Source organism: Natrix helvetica (genome assembly GCF_964273705.1).
Source record: "Natrix helvetica genome assembly, chromosome: 1".
NCBI lineage: Eukaryota > Metazoa > Chordata > Lepidosauria > Squamata > Natricidae > Natrix > Natrix helvetica.
This window is the reverse complement of record NC_138548.1, coordinates 21091562-21102982: the sequence shown is the minus strand read 5'-3', so window position 1 is coordinate 21102982 and position 11421 is coordinate 21091562. Positions and strand designations below refer to the sequence as shown.

Below are 11421 nucleotides of genomic sequence, written 5' to 3'. Positions count from 1 at the left end.
TTAAATCTCTTGCCATATTACATTTTTTAAGCTTTAAAAAAAAACCCTTGGTTTTAAAAAATACCCATGGGCCACAGATAGGCAGGCTAAGACGTCGGTGAAGTCTGTGAGTGACAGGGTTCCTGAATGAAACCTCACAACTCAGAGGTTGCCTATATCAACTCAGAGCGTATGAGAGTTGTTCTAGATCTCACACACTTGCAGGTTTTCCTTGTGAGAAAGAAGAAGCGGAAATGTTCCTGCAAATTAGCTCGTACGCACAAACTACATAAAAGGCACACAGATGTGTGTTTGTGTGCGCTGCTGAGTCAATAGATTCTGTGGTCAACGCTTCGTTGAAAGCAAAGTGAAAGAGAAAAACAGGAGAGCGTGCACAGCTTTCTTGAAAGTGCCTCGAGCGGAGAGGCCATTGAGTTGAGTCAGCCAAGGGAGCCCCACCAGGTCAAATCAGGTATACCTGCCTTCCATCAGGAGAAAGGGGCAGACTTCTCTGCAAGCAATGATAGATCCAGCAATAACCAACACCTCTAGGAAGAGAAAATCACCCATCACTCAAGCTGGAAGAAACTGAAGATGGTACAAGTTGTTGTTGCAGTGATGGGGATTGTGTGGTTGGCTGCGCCAGAGCTCTTGAGCGGTAAGTTTATCTCATCTGAGGGAAGACCAGGAAGTGATAAAACCCGCCATGCTGACACAAAAGCCATAGCTTCCTTCCATGCTTTCAAACGCTCTTCCTTAATCTGCCGTCAGTTATAAAACAGAAATGAAGGAGAACTGGATTGTATATAAATAAATAAATAAATACCTGCATTAGATTTAGAATCACTTTCTCATCCTCTTGGGAGTTTTCTTTTTAAAAAATGTAGGTGGGAGGAACAAGGAGAATGCAACACCTTGATTTAAAGTCACGCCGTCTTATTCATTTGTTTTTTGGCTAATCTTATTCAATGTTTTTTTGGCCATCCATCTTAACCAAATAAATCTGGGCAGGTAACATGGCATAAAAACCCAAATACATAACCATAGAAACAGCGGAAATTTAGTAAATTTTCTATTAATTTAGTAAAAGTTATGATTTTTGCTAGCTACAGATATTACCTTTAACTTTAGCCCTCTTTAGGGCTTTGGTGTGTGTTTGTGTGTGTGTTAACATATTTTTAGTTTGCCTTTTTTGTGCATGTTATTTGACAATTGGCCAAAGTGAGCCGTATTCTATGGGAAAAACAGGATAGAGGTTGCCCTAAATAAATAAACACCTTACATTATTAGTCTAGTGAAGAGAAGGACCAGGGGAGATATGATAGCAGTGTTCCAATATTTGATGGGCTGCCACAGAGAGGAAGGGGTCAAGCTATTTTCCAAAGCACCTGAAAGCCAGACAAGGAATAATGGATGGAAACTGAACAAGGAGAGATTCAACCTGGAAGTAAGGAGAAATTTTCTGACAGGGAGACAATCAACCAATGGAACAGAAGTTGCCTTCGGAAGTTGTGGGGGCTTCATCACTTGAGGCTTTCAAGAAGAGACTGGACTGCCATTTGTCGGAAATGGTGTAGGGTCCCTTATTGGGCAGGGGGTTGGACTAGATGACCTACAAGATGCCTCCCAACTCTGTTAATGTAATTTAACAGAGTTGGGAGGGATCTATTTCCTAATTCTAGTGTTTCCAGGAATATCATTCTTTGTCCTATGTTTGCAGATCCCAGCAATTGTGCTCCCCAAAATTTGATTTGCTACAAGCCCTGCTGTGAAGCAGCCTTCTACTGTCTTATGAACTGCTCCTGGGAGGCTGGATGTAAAGAAGATGTCAAATATACCCTCCACTTAAGGTGAATGCGAGCGTAAGCATGTTGATGCCTCTGTTATAAAAATCTCTCTCTCTTTCTCCACATCCTAAGATATTAAATGGATAACTTGATTTAGTTTAGTGTATTCACTGAAAAGGAATCTGATCTGGAGGGCATTGCTATAGATCCTAGCAACAATTTCCCTACTTTAATTGTGCGCTGTGTTACAAAAAAAAAGCTTCTATTGTTCCTCATTCCAGTCTATACTTGCTGGTCTTGGATTCTTGGGGTGGGGGTGGGAATATATTTCTTTATTCACATTTTATATCTTTTTTCTCTCACTGCAATGTTTCTCAACCTTGGCAAATTTAAGATGTGTGGACGCAGGAGCTGGAGAATTACAGGGGTTGAAGACCACACATTTTAAAATACTGATTGAAGAAAATATGTGTAGGTCCGGGTTGAACTGATAGCATTACCTAGTTTGGTAATGAAACATCTGCAAGAAAACCACCAAACTAGGAGAACACTAAGGACCCCACATTTTAAAGTTGTCAAGGTTGAGAAACACGGCTTTCAATGGCTAATCAAACTCCTTTCCCTTTCTCACCCACAGGGATCAAACAGGGGAGAAAAATACATTTGAGGTTGTAAACCAGACACACACTATTTTTAACACCGACAGAGTCTACGCTCGAAATAATTTTACTGTCTGGGTAGAAAGCGTGCCGAGGGACGGTTCTCCTCGGGTCTCAAAGAATCATAAACTGTTGATCAAGGAAGCCAGTAAGTTAAAAGAAGCCAGAAAGTGGACTTCCTACTGCATGAAGTATCTCTCATTTCAGTGTTTCTCAACTGTGGCAGTTTAAAGAGGTGTGGACTTCAACTCCCAGAATTCCCCAGCCAGCCTTACCGGTTGCAGAATTCTGGGAATTGAAGTCCACATCAAACTACCAAGGTTGAGAAGCACTGTCCTATGGTATGCTAATGCTCCTTGATTCTGCTCCTGATCATATTTTGAGACAAACAGAATGGGAAGATTTAGGTGTTTTCTGGGGGGATGTTGCAAGGCGAAGGGATTTCAACTATTGGGGAAAGTTTGGAATTTGGCATTTTGGAAATTCCATTTGTTGAAGAGTTGCTGTGGGCATGCCCAGGGAAGAACTGCTGTGGCTTCTGCATTCCTAAAACTGCTGCAAAGCCCACAACTCCAGTTTACCAGAAGACAAACTGTTGAGGTGGCGTGGCTCCCTATTTTCAGTTTATCATGGTTAACGTAGTTCCCAAGAAAGCAGCAAAGTTTCCCTTCCCTTCCTTTTCTAGGGATATCTAGTTTTTGATACTTAGTAAGTAGGATTCTGCTTCATTTTGGAACAATTTTTTTATCCTAGGTAGAGAAGACTGTACGTATTATGAATTCCACTTTACCAACACACACATTTTTGAATGCCAAGCTCAGACATAGCATTAGTGTGATCTTAGTACATCAGTACTAAGTACATCAGAGGGACGTGGTGGCTGAGGGGTGCAGTGGGTCAGTGGCTAAGATGCTGAGCTTGCCAATCAGAAAGGTCAGCAGTTTGGCAGTTCGAATCCCTACCCCTGCAAGTGAGCTTCTGTTACTTGTCCCAGCTTCTGCCAACCTAGCAGTTCAAAAGCACATAAAAATGCAAGTAGAAAAATAGGAACCACCTTGGTGGGACAGTAACAGTGCTCCGTGTGCCTTCGCTGTTTAGTCATGCCGGCCACATGACCACAGAGACATCTTCAGACAGCGCTGGCTCTTCGGCTTTGAAACGGAGATGACCACCGCCCCCTAGAGTTGGGAACGACTAGCACATATGTGTGAGGGGAACCTTTACCTTTACATAAATAAATGCAGGCAGGGGTGTGAAACTGCATATTCAGCAATATTTTTAAATGCCAATAACTTTAAATGCCAGTAGAAAAATAGGAACTACCGTTGGTGGGAAGGTAACAGCGTTCTGTGCACCTCTGGCATTTAGTCATGCCCGCCACATGACCACGGAGAAGTCTTCGGACAGCGCTGACTCTTCAGCTTTGAAATGGAGATGAGCACCGCCCCCTACAGTCGAGAACAACTAGCACATATGTGCGAGGGGAACCTTTACCTTTACCTAGTACATCAGTAGAAGCAGAAGGCTGGCTGATTTTCTCTGGGTAATATTCATAACTGTTATTCCTAACAGTGGCGTAGCGTGGGGGGTGCAGGGGGGGGCCGGCCGCACCGGGCGCAACATCTGGGGGGGCGCCCTGACTCGCCCTGCGCCGCCGTTTGCCGGACTGTGGCCGTCTCTTTCCACGCCCGGCTCGGCCCGCGAACTAAGCTCCCCGGCCCTGGCCCGCCCAGGCCCCTCCTGGGCACCGCCTACCTCCCAGCGGACCCGCCGCGCCGCCCCCGCGGGAGCCGAAGGAGAGCGGCGCTGCACTCCGTCTGCCCGCCGCTGCAACGCCACCGTGTCCTCCCGCTCCGCCTGGAGCGCCCCGGGAAGCCGGCGCCTTCCCGAAGCCCCCGGTGCGCCTCCCACCCCCGCGGCACCTGCTTCCCTTCAGTCAAGCCTTTTCCCGCTGCCCTTCGAGCTCCTCCTCGGGAGGAAGGCAGGAGGCCAGCATGGAGAGCCTCACTTGACTGATGCCGACCCAGGGGCAGCTGCAGTTGGGCCGCCCTCGCTTTAGGGGGCGCAAATTACTTGCCTTGCCCCGGGTGCTGACAACCCACGCTACGCCACTGATTCCTAAGCCTTCAACGAAAAGGATGGTGTAAGTGAGGCAGATGAGCTGAACTAAAAATCAAAAGGACCATAAGAAATTATGGGAAAGGAGAGAAAAATTAGTGTGCAAAAATGAGTGAAGGGGCCTATTATCTTGCATTTGTAGTCTTGCACATCTGTCTCTTATTCAGTAGCCTCAACTGTTGTCTTTTCATTCTAGTAAAATTTAATCCACCATCAGCCACGTCCATCAACATATCTAGATCGAAAGGTATCCTGACCTTGAAGTGGCCTGGATCGAGCACATGTCGCTCTACACTAAATGAAGTCAGGATGAGACAGTTCAACCATATAAACTGGACACTGGTAAGTTGCATGTAAACACTGGAAATGATGGCCATGTTTGATGGTTTCCACCAAGATTCTCTACCTAGGCAGGCTTTCTAGATCATTGTTCATTGTCCAGTTTTGGATTCAACCATCTCTATTCTGTCGGATGCATTGGTAGATTCTTCTACTTGAAAGGTTTGGGGAAATTTGGATGTTGAGATCCTGAAAAGGCTTCAGACTGGAGAAGGTTATTTGGTTACAGTGTTTCCCCCAAAACAAGACTGGGACTTATTTTTTTTGACCCCCGAAATAAGCACTTGGCCTTATTTTTGGGGAGGTCTTACTATTTTTGAGGTGCAGGAGGTGGCGGGTGTGGCTGCTGCTATGTTGCAATACTTTTGGGGAGGGCTTATTTTCAGGGGAGGGCTTATTTTAGTGCATGCCCTCAAAAGCCCGGCTGGGCTTATTATCCGAGGAGGTCTTATTTTCGGGGAAACAGGGTACTGAGAAGAATGAATAAAAATGCCCAGCAGTTAAACAGTCACGATCCGTCAGACAACAGTCACAAGAGCTTGGTTGAAATCAGGGGATTGCATTTATTGAAGCAACGATCATATGTATCACTGCTTTCTCTGCTTCAAAGAGACAATTGTTTAAAATGCACTACAGAGGAAATGAGAAAAGAAAAGGAGATGAATTTAATCAGATAGCAGATAGGCAGCTTATGTATACGGCTGTTGGTGTTGCTATCTATGTGTTTTGAAACTCTCATCATAGAAGATTGCAGAATGAAATTCTGCAGATCATAGTAGGTTCTCCCCCCAAATTAAAGATTGCAGTATTTCCACAGCCCCACTCTTTTGAATACACCCTCTTCTTGCTACTCTCAAACAGCTGTGTGAAATGTTACCCCTGTGGAAAGACTTAGGAGCAGGAAGGTGCCTGGGTGACACATCGCCCCATGGCCAGCTGCTCTCCAGCTGTCGCCAAAATAAATCCCTCCATCTTTACCCCACTCTGGGACTTCCGCTGAGATGAGATAATTCTTCCAAATATAACGACATCAAGAGATTATGGAGAGGAAAATATTTGGTGAATAAGGGCAGGGATGTTTAAAGAATGACGATCTTAGTGAAGTTTGCAACGAAGCTACATTTAGTGCCTTTCTGGATGCAACACAGTCACAGATGTCAGAGTTACTAGGGTCCACAGACATTGTGACTATCACTGATATGTATGCATGCAATTTGTTCATTTGTTTGTTCATTTGTTTGTTCATTCGTTCAATCAATCAATAAATTTTGTACAGCCACACATCTTACCAAATGGCTCTGGGCGATGAACATTTTTTTAAAATGGTCAGAACTTGGTTCATGATGCTATAATGCAGTGGTGGGTTTCAAATTTTTTTAGAACCTCTTCTGTAGGTGTGGCCTGCTTTGTGGGAGTGGCTTGCTGGCTATGTGACTGGGTGGGAGTGGCTTGCTGGCCATGGGACCAGGTGGGGAGTGGCTTGCCAGCCATGTGACTGGATGGGCGTGGCCAACTTGTAAAACGTGTTGAAACTCACTTAAAAACGCTCTTGCTTAGCAACCAAAATGTTGGCTCAGGAACTCAGGCACTGAAGTGTGTAGGTCTTAAAGCTGTCAAGTTACAAGACCTTTGCACCCCTAACCCTTTAGAAAAAAAAAACCCAGGGGTGTTCAAACTTGACAGCTTTAAGACTTGTGGACTTCAACTCCCAGAATTCCTCCTCTCGCTCTTCATCTTGATGATGTGCGGACGGGCGGGGGGAGGGAGCTGGAACCGGTTCTAAACGGCACTGTAGATTTGTGGAACCTCTTCTATAGAAGAGATTAGAACTGGCAGGAACCCATCCCTGCTATAATGCCTATTTCATTATTTAGTTTGTAATAGATGTTTCTGCAGGCTAAATGCTCTCATGGCTGGCTCTAGATTTTTTGATGCCCGCCTAGACCAGTGTTTCTCAACCTTGGTGACTTTAAGTCCTGTGGATTTCAACTCCCAGAATTCCCCAGCCAGCTATTCTGGGAGTTGAAGTCCACAGGACTTAAAGTCGCCAAGGTTGAGAAACACTGCCCTAGACAAAGCCATATTTAGTTTTTTATTTAATCTTCATGAGGGTAGAACACTCAGGGAGCAATGGATGGAAACTAATCAACGAGAGAAGCAACTTAGAACTGAGGAGAAATTTCCTGACAGAACAATTAATCAAGGGAACAACTTGCCTCCAGAAGTTCTGAATGCTCCAAGACTGGAAGTTTTTAAGAAGATGTTGGATAACCACTTGACTAAAGTGGTGTAGGGTTTCCTGCCTAAGCAGGGGGTTGGACTAGAAGACCTCCAAGGTCCCTTCCAACTCTGTTATTCTATTCTATTCCTAATTTTATTTAGTTTTTATTTATTAAATTTATTTGTCACTCTAGGGCTACTCTAGGTGGCTTACAACAATAAAAAAGAACTACTATGGCCTAGTGGTTAAGGCACCAGTCTAGAAAATTGGACACCATGAATTCTAGTCTTGCCTTAGCTATAAAATCCAACTGATTGACTTTGGGCTAGTCACCATGAGAGTAGCACATATGGGCGAAGGGGACCTTTGCCATCTACACCTTGTAAATCAATATCAATAATGTTTTCATCCTGCTCATGTGCAAGTTAGATGATGAGTATAAACAACAACAAAAAAACGTCAGCGTCATCTACTTATTAGTCTTGCCACGTAAAACAACTCAGATTTTCCATTTTGTGTTTCTGAGAGGAATACGTTTCTTGCTTTAGTGAGTTTATCACCAGCCTTCTCCTCATTCTGAATATTATCTGGGTTGCTTTCAGGGAAACTGTAGCTCTGATGACTCCACGGAGGGATTAATAGGTAGGTTGATTTCATTTCTAATTCAGACCTTTTTAAAATTTAATAATTTGGTAGTCAGAGCTATTATCAAAAGCACACAATTATTTAAAAAATTGTGTGCTTTTGATAATAGCTCTGACTGCCAAAGCTACGGGCCTGGTTGATGCAACGAGGTTTCCCTTTGCCTTGGGCAAATAATTTTTAACTAATTTTGCCTCCTTAATTTTTTTTTATAATTTTACAATTTTTAAAATTTTTAACTTTACCGTTTTAATTTTATATACTCTTTTGTCTTCTGATCTTTGATGTATTATTGTACACCTGCAGACTCCCTCTTCGAGGGATATGTTTCACACCAGAAATGTGAAACATAAATTGATAAATGTACCGGTTGTTTCTGAATTCTTACTGTTTTTAAAATAAGTGGCATTCACCCTCAAATAACACAATGATGGATCTCTCGTGATTCATTGCAAAAATTAAGCTCCAGCTATAAATGAAGGCTTCCTGAAGGACATTGTGGAAGATAGGAAGTTAGTCTAATAGGACCAAAATGATCATTCCATGCAACAAATCAGTAATGTGATGTCCATGACCCAGCTTGTTGTAAATTGTGCCAATATGTCAACCCACTGCTGAGTCAACCTTGAGCCACTAGGAAAGACCCTTGGTGGCACAGTAGTTAGAATGCAGTATTGCAAGCTGACGCCGCTCACTGCCAGGAGTTCGATCCTGACCAGCTCAAGGTTGACTCAGCCTTCCATCCTTCTGAGATTGATAAAATGAGGACCCAGATTGTTGATGGCAAAATGCTGACTCTGTAAATCGCTTAGAGAGGGCTGTAAAGCACTGGGAAGCGGTATATAAGTCTAAGTGCTGTTGCTAAAAATATGTAACAATTAATTTACTGATATACCCCTAGATTCTCAAAAAGTCTTCTGATGATTTGTAGTATAACTAAGAAAATAATAAATCCTATATATATGCCATCAAATCTATAAACTATCTATTCACCTAGCAACTGATAAAGCCTAGACTTAGTAACATGTTAAAAGGATTAAATTACGGTAACTCAATATTAATATTACTGTGGATTTTTCTCCCTCAGATTTGGTGAATTTCATTTTAATCATTATGATGTATTCATTTCTGTTCTGATTGGATTATAACTGAATTATTAACATAATACTGAAAGAAGAAGAGAAGAGATTGGACAGCCATATGTCTGGAATGGTATAGGGCGTCCTATACAACAGGGGCTTAAACTAGAAGACCTCCAAGGTCCCTTCCAACTCTCTCATTCTGTTATTCTGTTATAGGTCCTTCTATTATATTTTGGGTGCAAATTTAATCAAAAATAGAAGTTATTAATTCACCAATGCAAAACAATAATTAATTTTAAAAAAATAAACAAAGGACCCCTCTCTAGGTGAATGTCTGCAACTGTTACACAAGAATAATTATTTCTAAGGTTCTAGTGCACAGGTCAGCTGAGACCTTATTGTAATCACTGCACGGAATGAAGGGACCTTAAATTGGATTATGCTTATGTGCACTCTTATATATATATGGATCATGAAGGTCCTCATGGTTTTCAAAACTGTGAGATATGATGTAGAAAGAGACACTTAGAGCATTAATGAAGAAATGTTGAATCCAATGAAACATGAGCCAAATCTTTTATCAAGAGTCACCTTGTGTCAATAAGACTAACAAAACATAACTATTTTTCTGCTCTTAACATGTCTGTAGGTTCTGCTCAGGATAACCCAATTTTGGGAAAGGAAGGAGCATGTCTGAGGAACATTTGCAGAGCTGCTGTGAAAAAGTGTCTAGGCATCTATCAGATAAAATTAATCAAACCCACTGTAATTTGGATTCTAACCATGTGGGTCCTTTCGACTTGCTTGAGGCACAGTCTTGCTTGTTATCTGGGACAAATGAGAGCCCCTTAGTCCTGCTGAAGTGGATTGAGTTTCTGGAGCTGTTAGCATGGTCACCTGTGAATTAAATCTATGTTCCTCCTGACTGGTTAAGGCCTCTACACAGGGAACACATCTAAGTGATGGTGAATGCATCCTTGAAGGAGAGGGTAGTTCTACTGGCTCTTAGTGAATCAGTTGTTGATCCCTTCCTCGGGAAGTCATCGCTGTATCTGATGTTATTGGACAACATTTGTTCTAGCCCCAAACTTCTCTCTTTAGGAAGGGTGGTCAGCTTAAGAGGATCCTGGAAGAAAGGAATTACCCAGACTCTATTTCCGTGATAGTGAACCTATGGCAGAGCTGGCATGCAAAGCCCTCTCTTGTGGGCACGCGCGCCGTCACCAACTGCTCTTCCGGGTTCTGGCATGCGCCAGAAGACCAGCTGGCTGACGCGCCTGCATGTGCTGGAACTCAGAAGAAAGTAGCTGACCAGTGCATATACCTGCCAGACCAGCTGGCCGGCACGCATATGCGTGACAGAACCTGGAAGAGCAGCTGCTGTCTTCCGGGTTCCGGTGCTCCCAGTTCACACGCACTCCAGTTTCGGTACTCGGTGCCAAAAAGGTTAGCCATCACTGCTCTATTTACTTGAATTTCAGACCAGGATTCAGTACTGAGATGGCATTGATTTCACTTGTGCTGGGACTGGATGGGAGTGGTGCATTAATTCTGGCCCTCCTTGACCTAATCATGTTCCTTCAGCTCAATCCACATCACAAGGCCCAGCTAGCCCTGACCCGGCATAAGCCCTGGAAGACTTGGCCTTTCTCCCGGGATTGAACCAGGATGGTAGATCAGCCTATCTGTAATGAGGTGTTACTTAATGACAGGCCTTGGTTTGTATCGTGCTTTCTATTTTTTTATATATATGCTAAAATTGCATTGGTTTTAATTCTACTTTAGCCAGCCACTATTACAATTTCTTAGTCAAGCAGCCATATAGACTGATTGAATGAATTCGATTCATTGAATGAAGAAGAATTCAATCCTGGGGATAACCTCTGCACCAAGTCATGAAGGATTTTATAGGTTAATACCAACACTGTGAATTGTAATCATGCTAGTACAATTGTCACAAATGTGCTCCTTCAGAGGAAGTGATGGTTCATTCAGAGGCATAATGAGCAGATCATCTTGCTGGTCTCTCTCTTCTTCCACTGTTATATTTCTTCCCAATCATCTGACCTCATTCCAAGGTCACAAACTTGAGGCCATTGTTGGATGCTATGCAGTTAAAGAAAATAGCCCCTTTCACACCAGTAAGTTAAGGGTGAGTTACACTGGCCTCATCCAAGGGCTGGGGATGAAATGAACATTATAGAAACATGGAGAAAGAAGATGTTGCCAAGGTGTGTTTGAGTCGCAGAATACAACACCGTACAACAGGGGTCTCAAACTCAAGACCTGGGAGCCTTATCTGGCCTGCAAGGTGCTTAGAACTGGCCCGCGGGCCACCCTGGACCAACCTGCGGTGCATCTGCCAGTGAAAATGGAGTATGCAGCCCTCCTGAACTCCATTTTCATTGGTAGAGGGTTGCAGGAGGCTGTTGCAGCCAAAGATGGAACTCACGAGGGTTGCCTGCAGCCCTACCGAGCTCTGTTTTCATTAGCAGAGGGATGCAAGAGGCCGTTGCAGCAGTAAACAGAGTTTGGGAGCCCGTTTTTGCTAGCCGGGCCACCAGAGGCAACATGAATGATGTCGAGCTGGCCAC

The 11421-nt window shown here is 43.5% G+C and overlaps 1 protein-coding gene across 1 annotated transcript in view; it reads left to right on the top strand.

Annotated features, from left to right (window-relative positions):
• Positions 1-366: 366 nt before the first annotated feature.
• IL12RB1 (interleukin 12 receptor subunit beta 1) overlaps positions 367-11421 on the top strand; it is a 59470-nt gene continuing 48415 nt past the window's right edge. Inside the window, exons 1-5 of the mRNA XM_081936952.1 lie at positions 367-637; positions 1700-1829; positions 2404-2573; positions 4740-4885; positions 7706-7745. Coding sequence (XP_081793078.1) covers positions 574-637; positions 1700-1829; positions 2404-2573; positions 4740-4885; positions 7706-7745 — 550 coding nt within the window. The 5' untranslated portion in view covers positions 367-573. The remainder of the gene's footprint in view (positions 638-1699; positions 1830-2403; positions 2574-4739; positions 4886-7705; positions 7746-11421) is intronic.